Here is a 17,963-nt window from a genome sequence, read left to right on the forward strand (position 1 = left end):
TCTTAAGATTTGCCATAGAAGATGGAACTAGAGCCTTTTTATTTGCAGTGACATCAACCTTTAATGTGTCTAGCCAACTGTGCAATTCATTTCATAGAAACTGATGGTATAATTAGGTCTTTTCATATTTTGTGGTTATATTATAGCATACTGTAAAAAAATAATAAAATGGTCTTTGAATGTCACAAATCCAGTAATTTATATGAAAATAAATATTTTACTATTTAATTTGAGGGGGGTCTTTTTTTGTTTATTTTCTTGTTAAGATTGGAGACAAAAGCTGTTCAAGCCACTCAAGCAGCAACACCCTATCCAGTAATACATCCAGCAACAGTGATGAAAAACACTTTGGTTCTGGAGATCTGATGGATCCTGAGCTGCTAGGATTAACATATATAAAGGGGGCTTCTACTGACAGTGGAATTGATACAGCTCCCTGCATGCCTGCTCCTCTTCTGGCCCCTTTGCACCTTGCTGGCAGCAGGTCTGGAGTACATTGTCGTACTGAGCAGTGGACTGAGTCTTCTGAAACTCCTGGGCCAGATGATGATCCAGCTAAAATCTATGCTGTTCATAGCTATACCTCTGCTATTTCTACCAGTCATACAGCTGAAGGCAGTATGGGAGACCTAAGTGAAATCTCCTCTCATTCCAGGTATGTGTTTCTCACAAATTAGGGATTGTGGATTATAGATTAACATACAGAGAACTCTTTTTTTCATTGTTGTTATTATGTTTACCTTTCTTTGAAAGCGCACTTAACTGATTTTGATTTTTTGTTGTATTTAAATGCCTATATGAGCAATTTGCAGGCAATTTTTGATGAGTCTACCTAAAAAGCATAGCTAGCCCTACTTCCAGATCTGATGGAGACTTTATATGTGACCTTGTGCACATTGCTTAGATTTTTAAAGTTGGGAAACATCCCTCAGTAAAAGTGAAGTTTGCACCTAGAATTTATTTTACATACTTTTTTTTTTTTTTTTTTTTTTTGTACAGTGCAACAAATTACCTGGGGATTAATGCTAAGGGAAATCAGAATTACAATGGACAACTTTTACATACAGTGATGGACAATTTTTATGTATAGTGAAACTCAATTGCATACCATCCACCCCAAATTTACATTATTGTGATGTATGCTTTTCAGTTTTGTTTGTTGAATTGAATTTCTGATTGATTTTCAGCTCTTCTTTTTGTTACCAATGGAATGTGTGCATGGCTGTTGTGGTTTGAGCTCAGAGGGCAACATCTGTTGTAAAGCAGACTTTGAAAGTATACTTCTACAGCTGGTTGCCTTTATCTCCCAATTCCCATTTTATGGTGACTTTGAAGTTGAAGTTTTGGTCTATGTGTTAAGGCTTTCACTCTGTAAAGAATGGAAGGAAATTGTTTTTCTTTCCCTCTGATTTTCATATTTTCAATGTCAATCAGTACAATAATCAAATAATATCTTGTATCCTTGTTTCTTCATATGTTTGACATGAGTGAATTAGTCTTGTATACTTACTCTGACCTCTAGATTTTTTTCACAAGTTGTAGAAGATATTACAGACTATTGTATAGACTATTGTGAAAACTAAGTAAATGCTTTCACAGTAAGCTTTTAAGCTTTCACTACCCCTGTGATAATGCAGAAGCTCCAGATTTACTCTGCTTTGTGTGGGTTGAGACTTAATTTTATATATTGAGACTTCTAAAGCACTAGAAATAAGCTCTGTGTTTCTAGGACTTCATCATAATGAGCTGAAATAGATTTCTAATCTATTAGTTGGTTAGAATATGTATTCTCAGCACTTGTGTGGCAGCTGTCATATTTAAAGTGCCAGGCAACCATTAAGTAATCTGCATTTTACATTTTATGGATTAATTAAAATTTAAAAAAAAAAAAAGCGTATAGATTTTAAGTGAGTTTACCTAGGCATTTCCAAATTAGTAATTATTGTTGAGATGACAACTCACATTAGGATTGCCCAATTCCACTTTGGCAATAGCAATGTTTTCAAATGATCATCTTCTAATTTGTAAGCCAAATCCTTTTGCTATAGGAAAATGTGAAACATGCGTTATGTGACCCGACTGTTTTATTTAAACTTTGCTTACATATCCTTCAAATTACATTGGAGTGATAAATAATTTTGCAGTTGGGTTTAAAAGCTGACATCACCTATACAGCACCTGCAGGTGCACGCATTATTAAAAAATATCTCATTTTATAGCTGTGATGCTGCAACACTGCCATGTTCAAACAGACATAAGATAGTTGAGTTAACATATAAACATGTGATATCTGCCGCTGAATCCTATATATATTTTCCAGCTGATCAGACATTGAGTTTGTATTTCTTCATAATCTACAATGATGAAATTCTAACACTATTGAGGCATTCATTCACAATTATATTTATGAATGTTAAATAGTAAACTTGTTCTGCAGTAGCTAAACAGTGTAAAACTTCAAGAAACAAGCCCACAGACTGGTGGAATGTCATTGATCTGTATGCAACATTTCTTTATTAAAATTTTATTCGGTTTACTGAATAGATAAAGTGCAATGCCCAGGAAAGATGTTGGTTGGTTGAAAGATACTGGCCTGATTCTCTAACATCATCAGATAAAGAACCCATTGAAAAAAATAATACTATAGTATCCAAGTAAGATTTACAGAATTAGACCTGCTGTGGGAAACAGTATCTCAAACTACAAGACTGACTTGAGCTACACACAACATTATGTCTCACAGCTCTGTTATTAATGGTTTTATCTGTCCTATTTTATATTAATTATGCACATGAATTATCAAATACCTTCATGTTACTGCAGCTAAACAGCTTAGCTTCATTGCTTTTAGTTTTACTTTGTTTCTTACATAGAACATCTTTTGGATCCTAAAAATATATACTTCGTGTTCCAACCATTGCATTGAACTCATTATCTAAAAACAGGCTTTTATAAGCATTTTATTTCTTCACTTCAAAAATATTCCCTTATTTAAAACCTACAGAATTAGTTTGGATGTTAATTTTTTCTTAAATTTAGTTACAAATAGAAGTCTAATCCTCTGGATATCCTTGCTGTCAATCTAATATGTATTTTACATTGTGCTTCAATGTTTGCTTCATCTTTAGATTTCAATATTTCATAACTGAATTATTTTCTTCACCACATCTTCACATAATTTATTTGCATATTTGCAAGGATAGCAAGAAAAAAAGCTTTTAATATCACCCACTTTATTTTCTTCCTCCCAAAGCCTCATAATCTTGTTTCTACTTTTTGGGGAGGAAGAGAGAAGAGAGGAGAGAAAATAAATTGGTTTTAAGATTAAATGCACATACTAACTGTGATTAAAATTATTAATCCATTGCCTTAATGATTCAACTTTCTTCCACAGTAGGCATTTTAATTTGATCTAATGGCTTCTATGCATGTGCATTGCTTGTATCTGATTCTGCATGGACAGCAAAGTAGCCATGTCTGTTACACTTTCAGCAACACCTTCTGGTCCTCTGTGAATTAATCCAGTGGTCTGGTGATTAGATTAAAAGATAGAACTGTGTTTGGTATTTGTAAACCAACAATGAAAATTAGGAGCTGCTGCTTCAGATTCCAGCCTCTAATTTCAGGAAAGGCACTTGGTTTCTGAATGTTTTGCTTACTTCAACTCCAAGATGAAAAGAAGAAATTTATTCTTCAAGGAAGTGTTTGTTTTAGTTAATTTTAAATAATTTTGAGAGTCTTCAGTAAAAGGTTTCATTAGTGCCTACTAGTGCTATTATTCATAATAAAAGAGGCTATTAAAATTATCCAGAGGACTGCTTTTGTTGAACTGAAATTTACTTCTGTTAATATTAAATTCTAAATGGTACTGAATGAAAGACACAGTTTAAACTGGTGTGAATGGCAAAATTAACATGCAGTGGAAAAGCATGTAAGTTTTGTAATTAGAGAGATATTTGGGGTAATTCCCCATACAGTTCTTGATGTAAATGGAATTATACCATTTATAATGTGTGTGTACATATTTACTTAAAAATTCACACAGAAATTCTAGATATGTCTTGAACTTAGTCTTTTAATTCCTATCAGTTTGCATTGGCATTTCAGCAAGTTGAATTATATACATTACTTGTTTTAGAAACTCATCACAATTCTGTTCTCAAAGAGCTTTAATGTATATGCTGCTGGTACGTATAAAATTATTGCACCAGTATCGCTACCTTGATTTTAATTGTGAGAACAACTTAACATTAAGAATTATAGCTTCATACCAGGTGAAATGTTTTTGATCTATTGTTGTATAGCAGATTTAATTTTTGCTTTTGTGTGTTTTCTTTACTTTTTCAGCGGGTCACATCATTCAGGAAGCCCATCAACACATTGCTCTAAGAAGAGTGGCTCCCTAGATACCTCCAAAGTCTATATAGTGTCACAGAATAGTAGTCAACAGATTCCTGGGTCAGTTTCAAAACCATACCACAGACAAGGAGCAGTGAGTAAATATGTCATTGGATGGAAAAAATCAGAAGGAAGTCCTACACCTGAAGAATCTGAAGTTTCTGAATGCCATGAGTAAGAACTCTGTTTAACTTTGTTGGGGGAAGAATGGTAATGAAAATAAATTTTAAAATAGGATAGAAAAAAAGAAAAATTATAAATTCCATTTAGCTTTCAAATTTTGTTTTTTTTTCTGCACCTTTATGTATCAAAGGTATATCCAAAAAAAGAAAAAAAGACTGCACAGTATACTGTTTTCTCCTCTGTTCTATTCAGCTACATTTTTTTTCCATTGTCAAATAAAGCAAACTGACAGAAGTTTCTAAAAATATGAGTAGGCCAAAATGTATGGCTATGTCAGACATTCTGGATATCCATTTTAAATCTGTAGGAAACAATTGGGAATGTGCAATTTTGTTAAGGTCTTAAACACCTTTTCTACAAATCTTGAGGAACTTTAGTTAGTTGAAAAAAGCTTACTTCTTGATGTTTCTGTAGTAAACCTTACTACCTTGTTGCCTATTACATTGGCTAGTACATTACAAATGAGAGAGAAGACCCTAAACGTATCAGTGATCTATGGTAGATAATTTTAAAAAATCAGTGCCAGTTGGGGGTATTTTAGTGGTTCTTTGATATCTTTTTCTGACTTTGTTTTTAATTAACAAGTACAAACTGCTGGTTAGAACCCCACAAGAAAAAGATTAATTGTGGATATATCTGACCCTCTCTTCACAAGACTACAAAGTGTGCAGGCTTCAATAAAACTATATATTTTTCTAGCAAGTGACATTTAGACAAAAATATTCAGAGCAGTTCTAGCTAACAGCTATATGTACAGCTTAACACAGGAATAGCTCATGAGAAATGTGTTCTTAGGTGGATGAAAAAGGTTTGCACTCAAAGGGAAAGTTGCAGTATCTCAAATATAGATAGAGATGATACTTTCCCAGTGCTGCTGTTTAAAGCTAACCTTTAAATTCCTGTTATCTGCAAAATCATCTTCTCAGATAACCTCCTTGCTTTCTTTTTGTGCATAAGCTCTTCAGTTCTATCTCCCAACAAATCATAGGCAGCCCTATATATCTCTATAAATTGAGAAGATGACATGCAGTACCTGATTTTCAAATGTTTAATATGGCATTACTCTTTTTTTAATGGGAATGGGTTATTTGCATCTAATATCTCATATTGCATATATGTGCATATTTACGGCAAGATTCATATTTAAAAATATAAGCTAGAATATATGTGCTATAAAATATGAGCCTGATTTTCAGAACTAGATGATGTTACTACCTTCCTGTCCTGGTTATTTGTATTTCTTAGTGTTATTGTACTGATTTCATTTCCCCCTGTCCCAGTGTTTTAATTGCTTAAATTGTTCAGTTGTACTATTGCACTTAGTAGTGGTAACTTCATTGATTCCCACAAGTTTTTGCATTTTGAAGTTGATGAACTCCTGAAACATTTCTCTTCATTTGGAATGGAACCCTTAAACCAAAATTGCATAATGAACCATGGTATTTAGACTGAAACCACAGCAATTTGGAAAAGTATCTTCAAGACCTAGTTCTATTTAAGAAATATTAATTCAATACGGCAGTACTTCATATATCAGAAAATATTTTCATTTTTTTCCATGATGTACAGAGTTGCTTCACCTCTTCCTTTCTAGGAAAGCTTTCTATACATCACAAAGAGGAAATATCTCTCTGAGGATAATTGTGTTGAAATAAAATAACATCTCTAATTAGCAATGATGATGAAAATCAGGTCAATTGCTGAATGTTGTGCCACTGTAGGATATAATTCACTGAGAATTACACTTTACCATTGCAAAGCTTGTTTCCTCTCTGCTGAAGGCAGAGTCACTGATTATGCTGCACTTGGCAGTAAGTAATAGCTTCAAATGTATGTTCTGTGTGACTGGGAATCTCTATTCCTTCAATTGCATTTCCAGAGTAAATCTGTTAAAATTCTCTCTCTTCTTTCTCACTGGAAGGAAGCTGAAAGATAGTAATTCAGTTTGACAGTCTTTTGTTGACTGTAAATACATTTTTATATGCTAATAATTAAGGAAGACAGCTGTTTTATCAATCTAAAGAGCTTTATGAAATTGCTGATAATAACACATACTTGCCACATGACATAATTGATTACCAATACTCTTCAAATGTTGCCATTGATGACCATAGTAATTTTGCTAGATTGTGAAGCTGGATAAAATATCACAGTATAAGATACTGATTTTCTTATTTGCTAAAGAAGCAAAACTTAAACTATTTTGTGATGAACTATTAGAAATGTTTTGACATTTCTAACTTTAACAATAGAGAAGTGTGGTGTGTAAAAAGAGAGAGGCAAGCTAGGAGAAACAAGCATTATGCTTTTTTAAATTGTTCTTTAGAATTCCTAAAATTGATTTTTCAGTGGTTTAAGAATTTCATTTTGGATCCACAAACAGTTTCATAAATATAAAATGATCAGAAAATTGTTCTAAATAAGTGTGCTGTGTCAGGAGAGAATTCTAACAATTTTTACTTTGTGACAGAAAATGCAGTCTTTTAAATCCAAGAGCATTATTGCTTCTCCTGCTAAAAACACCAATTGTCTCAACAGAGTGTATGATGATATTGATGCTGTGTCTGCATCAAGTCCACTGCAAACTTCTGTGAGGAATGCCATTGTTGAAAGCCAGCAAGTCTTGTCCAAAGAAGATTTTCTGAAGTTGATGCTGCCAGACAGCCTCTCCATGGAGGAGGGGAGAAGAAAGGTTAGCTACCTTCTTCAGCTCTGTGTGTGTCAGACACAGTTACCTTAGAAATGAATTTTTGATATTCCCAAAATTGCTGTAGAAAGCAACATCATTTTGTACAAGCTAAGTATATTCCACTGGGATGCTATGAATACTGACCATAAGTGCCGAAATATCATTTCCCACAATATGAAAATGGTATCTAGTTTGATGATTATGTATGAAATACAGCATTTGTTTAAGCATGTCTTTGCTTAGTTTGAGCAGACAGGTGCAGGTTGAGCTACTTAATTGTAGTTTCAAAGATTAAAAGTAACATTTTCAAGGTTGGATGCCTAAATTTATACACCTCATATGATATTAAGGCACATGAATAGAAATAGCCCATGTTCCTCTGCCCTGTGATACTCAGTACCAACAAGTCTGAAGTCTGAATCACACTTTCATGTAGGTATCAGTGGCAACTGCTCAAAAGGCATAATTGTCAGTGCTAGTGGAGAGCATACATCTAATCTTTATAGTATGAAGACAATCGGTAATATTTAAAAGTTCACAAAAACATGGATAGAGAACTTAAACTTTACTACTCCCCAAAGTATACATGATTCTGAATTCTGTGCTTAATGTAGAATAAAGCACAAAGCAATTAAATTGCTTGAGATCATTTTCACACTTCAGTATTAACTCAATGCTCTCTTAACACACTGTGTTTATACAATGTGCTAAATAGCATAATCATCGTGTCTGAACAAAAGCAACACATGGGAATCCTCTAAGTGCAGAGTTGAATTTAAAATTCAGATCATATTTTTTTAACATGCAGTATGTTAAGTATGCATTTTATGTGTTTGAATTCTCATGAATAATGTTGTAGAGGTTTTTATGATTCATGATTGATACAATAATTGGTTTTCTGTGGTGATTTCAAGAGCTGCCGATGTTTCTGTCTACCTAAATAAGAAACAAGGAGTGAGGAGGTGTGGCCATCCTGAGATAAATTACTGCTGTCCCCTTCCCCTCTCAAGACACCCAAACAAAAGCTCATTAAGTGAGAGAGACCATAGCCCCTGACTTCCAGGGGATCCCCAGCTGTAGGGCTCGGCAGTATTCAGACTTTGATTATGTCTTCATAGAGGGTACTAATCTTGGTATAGGTGAATCAGTTGTCTTTGACAACGAAGCCAGGAAGGAATTTTCTGAATATGTAAGATTCTACAGAATCAAATCATGTGTTTGGTTTGGTTTGGTTTTACCTTCTTCATAGATCAGGGAATAATTGGGCCCTCTATGTAATGTTTAATTTTTGTTGGTCCCTGAAAGGAAACTCTGTAAAGCTCCAACAATTAACATATAACACGTTAGGATAACTAGTGAACAACCTTTATAGACAGAAGATGCAGTATAAAGTTGAGGAGACTTGAGTAACAGCCAAGAATTGCAGCAGGATGCTTGCTGGGAATCTTGAGTGCCGGAAAGAGTATCGGAGACCCATCAATTCAGAGGGTGAAGGCTTTTAACCCTTTGCCCAATGTGGTCCCTAATTAGGCTTAGGGTCTTTTGATATTCTTTAAGCACTGCTAATAGAAGGATACCACATATCTGTTCCTTTAAGGATGTTGCTTATGTCTATTGTTATGATCACTTTATGTATGTGTTAAAATAAAGTTTTGAATTATGTTTATTCCCACAGCCCATATCTGTTTCAGGCAAATATCTAGAACCAGTGTAGTATTTTGATGCTTTCCTAGATTAGAAGCTGAATATCTGCCTCAATTTTCTCTGGGACACAGTTAAGCATTTTGACATTTGAGCATGTTCTGTATTGTCATCAAGAGAGATGCTTTCCCAAACTAGCACTGTGAAGTATATTTAAGTATTTTGTAAAGACTGTGTCTTGTGGCATGAATGAGCGTTTCTGTGTATTTCTTCTGGAAGTATTCATCAGTGAGCAAGTTTTATCAGAAATATTACAATGTAGATATCTTTAATCCTATGCTATATTCACTGTTTTAAAAAGCTACTGCTCTTAAGCATACATTCTGCATAAGGAGTGTGCAACTCATAATTAATTACAAATAAAACAGGACAGGACATTAAATTGTTATATGCAGGACAAACCAGTTAAAATAATTAAGGCAATAACTAACATTTGTAGATGTGAAGAATAACTGGATTTGCAGTACTGAAGAATGACTTATGAAGTGGAATGGCCCAGTTTTACAATACAGTAACATCTTGTTTTACTGTAGATATTTGAGTTATGGTTCAAGTAACTTTGTGAAATGCATAAACAATTTTCACTGAACTCCATTATCCTCTTTTCTAAGCCTACTTCATCATATCTGGAGAGATGCAGTGTCTCAAGTCATTTTTATCGTCCAATGAATTATATTGCACCATGTATCAGTTCAGAATGTTTAACATTTGAAGTCATTTCAAATTAAAATCAAACAGTTCTATGTATAGTCTTGAATAAATGTTGCCAGAGTTGGTAACCTTATATATATTTCTGCAACACATTGCTGTCATAAGGCTATGGAGGTTTTATTTAACATTTCAGAATTAATAAAACTATACAGATCTGATAAATTCATGATGATATGTTCCAAAATATCAAGAGGAAGTATGAAAATCCAGTTCAGTAACTCCTTTGAGGCCCCAGTAGATCTGATATGGTGGAACAAACCTCTGATCTTGTGTATTGGCTCAAGACTTCCAGAGTGCCTGCCCAGAAAATTACTCCCAAGAACTGATGATGGGACATGATTGTGTGAATTATTTTAACCAGTAATACGTGGTTTTATATCTTCATATTTTGATGTTTAGTTTTCATTTTATGGAAACCTTTCTCCACGGAGGACACTTTACCGTACCCTTTCTGATGAGAGTATATGTAGCAATCGAAGAGGATCTTCATATGCTAGCTCTCGAAGTTCAATGCTAGACCAGGCCTTGCCAAATGACATCTTATTCAGCACTACTCCACCGTATCACAGCACATTACCTCCAAGAATGAGCTTGACTCCTGGAATGGGAAATCTGAGAAGTAAGTAATTGTTGCTGTCATTGCTGAGTTTGGATTATTTGTAATAAATCACCAAATATTAAGTGAGATTTTACTTTTAAGGTGAAATTATGAAATGACAGATCAATGTTCTAGATATCCTAGTAAAAGCCTGTTTGGTCAGCAGTACATGCTTATGCTTGCCTTAGTGATCAATTCAGATTTACCACGTTTGGAGATAGAATTCACTTTTACTTCACAAAAAATTTTTTCATGAGACTAGTGATAGCCAACAAACATTTGTCTGAAGAACAAAGTGGTGACCTAATTAAGCCAAGCTGGCCTGTTTTATTTTAGTATTTTTATTTGTTTATTTTTTGTATGCATTCAAATTACTGAAATATTCACAAATATATTCCAAATAATAGCTAAATGGGACAGCTTCTATTTAGGTGATCCTTTTGGTAACATCTTAAAAGAAAATGTGCAATAGTTGTTGTCATCATCTCCAATTTCAACACTGAATTTGCTGATACTTTTTTTTGACATGTTAGTAAAACCATTGCAAATAACACTTCATTTTTCATGGCAGAAAAAGAGTAGTCTGGGGTGCTAAATTATAACTATTTTAGGTGTCTCTTGTGAGATCTTCATGAGCAAGATCTTTATTATATGCTTATCTTGCAATAATTCCAATATGGAGTGATGAGCTATAACGTATGTAGTAATTTTGTGGAAAAAAATGGAACAAAAATTATGAAAACTACAAACAAAAAAAGAGGAAATTTGAAAAATATGTCTGCTTATATACCACAGACCAAATCTTTGCAGGCAGATACATATCTTTATGCTACATATCCATATTTATATATTTAATAAGAGTGAATTGTTTTTTAAAAAATGCTAAATCTCTTCACTTCTCAATTATTTTAGGCTGACCTATAGGGGACACCCAATCTGCAAAAAAAAAAAGGCACTTTTAGTTAGCTACTTTAATATTGCATCACAGCTGACCGCAATTTCAAAAAACAGTAAAGCGATTGTGGACTCTGAAGTCCATAGTGAATAAATAAGATGCGGGTGGATTTCTTGAAAGCATTAAGGACTTTTGTAGGCACATATCCAGAGAGAATGCAGACAGATGACTTGAAAGAGTAATAGAAAGGGCTCCGTCATTCATCGTGTCCTTCAGGAACTAGCAGTCACTTGCTAACTTTCAGAAGTAAGCCTCATACCAAATGCTTTTCTTGTTACAGTGGCCTTAACTATGAGACTGAGTTTTAGTCACTAACCACTGGTTAATTTTAAACTGGTTTTGCAAACAAGTGCTGAATTCCTGCTTCAGATGGGAATGCATGCTTGGTGTACCTTTTGCCATTCTAAAAATATTCTATCAGAGTGAAACTCTTTACTATAAATTTAATATTAAAAGATCCTTTGCTTTTTCTGATAGAGAATGAAGACCCATTTTGTTTCATTTGAGACTAATTCAGTAGATTTTGTAGTCTATGAAGGAGCTATGTATATAATCAGGCAACCTGACTGTATTTTTTTTCTTTTACTACGTTAGGCCTGTGTTTTTAGAGCAATTTCTTGTAAAAGTAAATGTGCAGTGGGATCAAACCTTCAGTGTTCTTTTATTCTAGAGATTGACACAAGGCAATTAATGGTGTACACTCAAACTGTATACTGCTCTTCCAGCAGTGAAATTTTAGTGGTTTGTGTATTACTTCTGTTTTAAACACCTTATTTTCCATTCTTGCTGCTTCTTAGATACAAAAAGTTATTTATACACATAGCTGGGAAAAAACATAAAACTAGTATCCTGTTAGTCAAAATGAAGCTGATTGTTGATATCCACGGTAGTTCATGCTGTTTTCATACACAACCTCTGTTTTCTGCTTCTGGTTTTGTATTATAAAAGTTCCTTTCAGCACTAGAAATATAGGATCTTTTATGATGGCTCTTTGAAGGGAGATTTAATTGGATATCTGTAATCACACTCTGAAACAAACACATCATCATTTCCCCACCTTTGTTTTCAAAGTAAGGCTAGTCAGTATCTCCATATAAGAAACTAACTTTGGCTCTTGTTAGGAAATTTTTTGTAATCACTTCATAGCAGGTATTTACATTCTATAGCAGTGGTTTCTTTTTCATGTATAATTTTAGCTTGAGGTTGTAGTTTTAGATACCAGGATTCTTAGCTGTCATAATAATGTCTTTTGTAAAATACATATGTTTATGATCTTGAAACATTTTCATTCTATTGATATTTAATGTTTACTGAAATCAGTGGAAATATTGTGGGTTTGGCTGATATTAATTTTAGAAAGATACATTCTTGCATGTTATTACATGAAATACTGTGGCAACACCAAGTCTCCTGAGATCCCTCTAGCAAGGAAAAGAGTGTGATTAATAGGTAAGCAAGGCAGCACTAAAACAAAGCATAATAAGCAAGCTGAAGGGTTTCAGTTTACTGCGAAAGCAGAGTTATCAGCAAGAATGACCATGCAAGTATGGAAAAGAAACTCAACTGTGTGCAGTGTTGACTGTGGGAGAGATGAGAAAATGAAGCTACATTTTTTTTTTTTAATTATTTTATCACTGGGGGGAGTGAAGTGAAAGAAGAGTTGCTTTCAGTAAAGCCTGAAATGCAAGCTCTGACAGTTGAGTGCTGTTGATTGCACACAGTACACAAATGCAGAAAGATTTATTTCATTTTATCTTATTTTTAACTTAAACCAGAAAGCAGAACTCATGTAGCTGAGAACCCTGGAATTTTACCTTAGGGACATTAGAGATTCCCTAACTGAGACAGTGCTGTTCACGTTGAGTGACTCTAGTATGCCATACATGGTTGCAGGTACAAATCTATCCCTGTCTTGCAAATTCATGGCAACTTGAACTAGCAGGGAAAAAATGAAAACAATGAGAACCACTGATACAGAACTAGTGTACTACCACAAGTCAGAAACCCAGAAAAACACATGAGGCAGTCTGACTGACATTGCAGCACTGTGTTCCGCTCCTATTATGAAACACAAAAAGAAAGGGAAAAGAAAAATTCTCTAAGTGTGATACATTGGCATGACATTCCTGTGCTGTGAGGAAAGGAGCAAGGTGCAGAATACTTGCAGTGAAGAGGGTCATAAAGAAGGGAATATTTTGCAATGATGCACTAACAAATTCTGAAAGTTCTTAGATTATACATGCTGTGGGGAAAAGGCTGCCAGGCGTGCAGCTGATATATCTGCAATGATGTTATTAGATGAAAGTCTATCTTAAAACTGGATTCTACCAGTGTTAGCTTCAATCCAAAACTAACCTCATTGATAAGAAGCAATATTAAAATGGAAGACCATCACTGTGTATTGATGATGTACAATACGAACAATTTAGGAATCAGTTTTTCAGTAAGCAAATAAAGGCCGTTGATTAAATAATTCACACAACCAAAGGATTATATATATTGTCTGTTACAGACTCTCACACAGTGAATAATCCACCATACCAAAACATGAGACTATTTTCAGTAACAAAAGGGAAGGGAGAAGTTGTTACTGGGAACACATGTCCACTATTCTAACAGTTATGTGAGCATAAGTCCGTGAGGCGGTCTACTAGCAGGCTGGCATCTTTGAAGGGAGACTTTGGGCAATCCTAGGTAATACTGAAGAAGGGAAGGGTTTGGCAGGCAGAAGCTGTTGTTTTAAGAGGATCACAGAGATATAACTGGTGATTGCAGGAAAGAAGAAGGAAGCAGACAGTGGGATTTTTGTGTCCATATGACCTGATATATTCTTTCAGCTGCAGCATCTTTTGAGATAATCTACTTGTTAAATGACATGTCTAGTTTGAGCACAGTAAGTGAGGAGTACCTAGCAGATATTTTTAATGATCTACAGTCTCTACATAAAAGTAGCAGTTCCAACTGAAGCAGGATACTTGCCTTCGAAGTAGAAAAGGTTAAGGCAGATGAATCTTTGTTCTTTCTGTATAACTAGTTACTCTTTGAATACAGAGGTATGTGGGACCAATGACAGTTAATTTGAGGAGCTCTGTTGGAAACTGAACTGACCATATAATTTTAGTGAAAATAAGGACTCTTCAAAATGCTTTATACTTCTATGTATCAATAATAAAAATTAAAAAAAATTCCTAAGTATGGGAAGAGAGTGAAAGGACTGAAAGGACCAGAAACCACAAGGTCAATGATTTTGTGCCAAAAGGAGTACAGCAAATAAAATAATCTTTAAAACTGAAGATAACACTTACATTGTTTCCTCAAAGGAAATAAGGGGTAAGTCTGTGTGGCTTCAAAACCAATCTTGTGGGCAATGAAGATAGCAGTTTACGAGATTAGGCATCTCCTCCTGGACACGCAGAAGTGGGCATGCTCAAGCATAACTTGCCACCTTTGCACAAATCAAGAGGCAGCCTCTAGTTGCTAATGCGGCAGTCATACGGAGAAAAAGTGGAGGTAATAGCGAGGTAAGAAGAGCAGGGAGGAAATGCAAATACAGGAGGCTAGAAATAATTTATCTCACCCAGAGCATCCCTGAAATACAACAATATTCTCTGAAATTCAAAACCACAAAGAGACCTATAGCATTAGAGCTCCTTTTTTTCTTTTTTTTTTTTTTCTTTTTCCTCTCCCCGCCTCCATTGCACAAGAACACATAATTTATATCTTGAAAATGAATTATTCTGTGGTGGCATACTCATGCCTGTTCAGTTATTCCACTTATAATTTCAGCCATCAGCATGAGCACTTGTGTTTTCAGAGCTGTCAATATTCAAATCTCTACGCTGGCAGGCTTTCTGCATTTGAGTTCTCTGTCAGGTCTTATGCAGGACCAAGTAGGATCCACTCTAAGGTGAACTGAGGTTCTCACAAAGACAACACATAATGAAGGATGACTGCTGGTGAATATATCACTCCTACACTTTAATTTGGAAAGCCAGCAGAATCGCACTGGGAACAGACATCTTCCTGACAGGTTTCACAATCAGCCTCTGTAGGCTGATCACACAAAAGCAAGAGCTGTCCCTCAGGGCCTGCCTGCTGGTCTAGAACCAAAAGGTGGCTTGCCAGCCTTTCAGATAAGGCATTCTGCCTATTTTCCACAACAGGGATGTATAAAACATTTGTACTTGCATAAATAAGATTCTTATAATTCCCAGGTCATATACAAAAGTTCAGAGACTGCTCTGATGTTGAGCTTCCAATGTATTTGCACCCCAAGGTAACCTTAGATAAGATTTTATGTATAAGGAACTGAAAATAAAATCTTAGTACAGACGTATGGCTAAAATGCATATTACATTTTTCATTTCATATAGCATCTACTTTTGCATACTAAGAGTGGGTATTGAGAAAGATATTTCTACAGGGGTTTGTCAAGCCACTTCCAATTGTAATATAGCAATACTGCATCTTTCATATAAGTTGTAGAACAAGATAAACTCCAAGGTAAACAGGATTTCTACCTCTCTTGTGTTGTTTTTGCTTTGTGGAACTCCTAATTTTTGACAGATGATTGCACACCTTCATTTTCCTGTTCCTGATTTTTTTTTTTTTTAAACTAGCTTTCTGCAAAGAATATAATATGCTCTAATCATTGCTTTGTGCAGTAGAATGCTCTGTAACAGGCTACTGCTTTTGGATTTTTAGGTTAGAAATCTTTAATTCAAATAGACTTTGGTATTCTTTTTCATTGGTATCACGACAATGACAACATGCCATTTTCTTAAACTGTAATGTATCTTCCACTTGTATGTGTGCATTTTTTCCTTCATTGATTTTTGTGTTTAGTGTTTTCCTGGTAAAATATTCCTCACAAATATTATAGTCTGAATCACTGGAATAACTAGATGGAAATTTCCTTCTGAAATATTTGAGGAAGAATCACTAATTTGACCTTTTAATTTAATAGAAGTAGATACATCTGAAGCAAAATCCTTTTTCCTGACCATACTTTGTAATAAAAGTACAATATTGTATCACTAAGTTTATGGTTAAGATGAATTGTGATTATAAATAATATATTTGGTTTATGTTCAGTTTTAGAGAACCTCTGTGTGCCTGTTCAGCAGTATTCATTTTAATGTGTTCACATTGATCAGAGTGAAGATTGCTATGGTTAGATAAGGAAAATATAAAAATATTTTAGATAATTATGAAAATAAGCATCTTCTCTACTAAGATGTGTGTTTGTGGTACCTTTCTAAAAGACTGCATAACTGAAAGCTGTGTTTGAACTAACTTTATAGTGTGTACATTTCAATTAATATGCAATCTATCTACAGTATACAATGCGTTACAACTCACTCTGGAGCTTAGAGATCCACACACAAAGTCTTACATCCTCAGATGTACAGCTACAAATATTAAATTAATAAGGTAGTATTTTCAATGTGAAAGTCAGTTTTGGGTATAGGCTCGAATTTACAAATGCATTAAGAGAAAAGCAGGTGATTTTTTTTAAATTGCTTCTGGAACTGGAATATTTAAGTTTCAGAATAAAACTGCATGTAAATATCTCATATGTTTCACAGCCCTCTTAAAAATGTAACTTTGAGTATCTAGCAACTTTTCTGCTCAGTGCTCAGGTTAATATGGTATGCTTCAAGAATGGATGCTGCCTACTCACCCAGCATTCACGTGAAAATGCGAAGAACACACCATGTTCAAAGTGGCACAAAAAACCCTTTAGAAACCCTTCCCGTCTTATTCTGCCGAAGTTTGAAAATTGTTTCACCCATACTGAGTATTGAACAGGAAAAGACAGAAATGAGAAATGAAGATAAGCACTCTTTGCTTATACATTTTTTACAGTTCATTATAACAGCTTCAAAATTAATTGTACATCATTGTTATAGGAAGACTAATTATTGTGTTTATTGTTTAGATGAATTCTGGTTCTCAGATGGGTCCTTATCTGATAAAGCCAAATTCAATGATCCTGGCCTGATGCCCCTGCCAGACACTGCCACAGGGCTAGACTGGTCCCACCTGGTAGATGCTGCACGAGCGTTTGAAGGTAACAGGAAAATCTGAATAAAGATCAATGTTCAGTACACACATTTATTTTTTTTTTAAATATATACTGTATAGACAAATTTTGAATTACAAAAATCTGGTGTTTGCCTCCATAGCCCTTTAGTTCTTTCGGCAGTATCACTTCTCAGTGCAGAAGACTGTCACTGAAAATTTGGGGTATTCATGAAACATTCAGTATCTATCTTAGATACAATTCATCTACTTAGGGGCCGAAGTTCCTTCTGTAATCAACTGGAAAAATCAGGTGCTTTGAAGGAGAGATTCAAAGCATTTAAGTTAGATGTTCAAAATGAAACTGGGAGTAACACTTCCCTGAGTTTATTGTATTGCATTGTATTTATAAACTTGTGTGTGTAGTCCAAATGATGTTGCAGTTTTCATAATATGCCCTTGAAAACCAACAAAAATGTACACTATGTTTTCCAGTAGCAGAACTTGAGGTGCAGGCTATAGGTTTGCATTATTAAATTATAAGACCAGGGTAACTAAGAAAAAACCTCATTTGCTTCTCTGAGAGCTAAACCTACACCTAATGAACAAACACAGAAAGGTAGATGTTGGTTTGAGTGTATATATGAGTATATACAGTTGAATGTTTGTGTTTTGTTGTTTCTGAGGGGTGTTTTGGTGGGGTT

At 34.6% G+C, this 17,963-nt stretch overlaps 1 protein-coding gene across 10 annotated transcripts in view; it reads left to right on the forward strand.

The window, feature by feature from the left end:
• SIPA1L2 (signal induced proliferation associated 1 like 2) overlaps window positions 1-17,963 on the forward strand; it is a 151,048-nt gene that overhangs the window by 122,222 nt on the left and 10,863 nt on the right. For 7 of the 10 annotated variants that reach the window (XM_074818465.1, XM_074818464.1, XM_074818466.1 and 4 more), the window contains 5 exons: window positions 267-655; window positions 4,348-4,572; window positions 7,120-7,273; window positions 10,082-10,301; window positions 17,177-17,308. In XM_074818465.1, the coding sequence (XP_074674566.1) occupies window positions 267-655; window positions 4,348-4,572; window positions 7,120-7,273; window positions 10,082-10,301; window positions 17,177-17,308 (1,120 nt within the window). The remainder of the gene's footprint in view (window positions 1-266; window positions 656-4,347; window positions 4,573-7,119; window positions 7,274-10,081; window positions 10,302-17,176; window positions 17,309-17,963) is intronic. The other 3 variants (XM_074818471.1, XM_074818473.1, XM_074818474.1) reach the window with 1 other exon arrangement.

The sequence above is a fragment of the Strix aluco genome, chromosome 3 (genome assembly GCF_031877795.1).
Source record: "Strix aluco isolate bStrAlu1 chromosome 3, bStrAlu1.hap1, whole genome shotgun sequence".
NCBI lineage: Eukaryota > Metazoa > Chordata > Aves > Strigiformes > Strigidae > Strix > Strix aluco.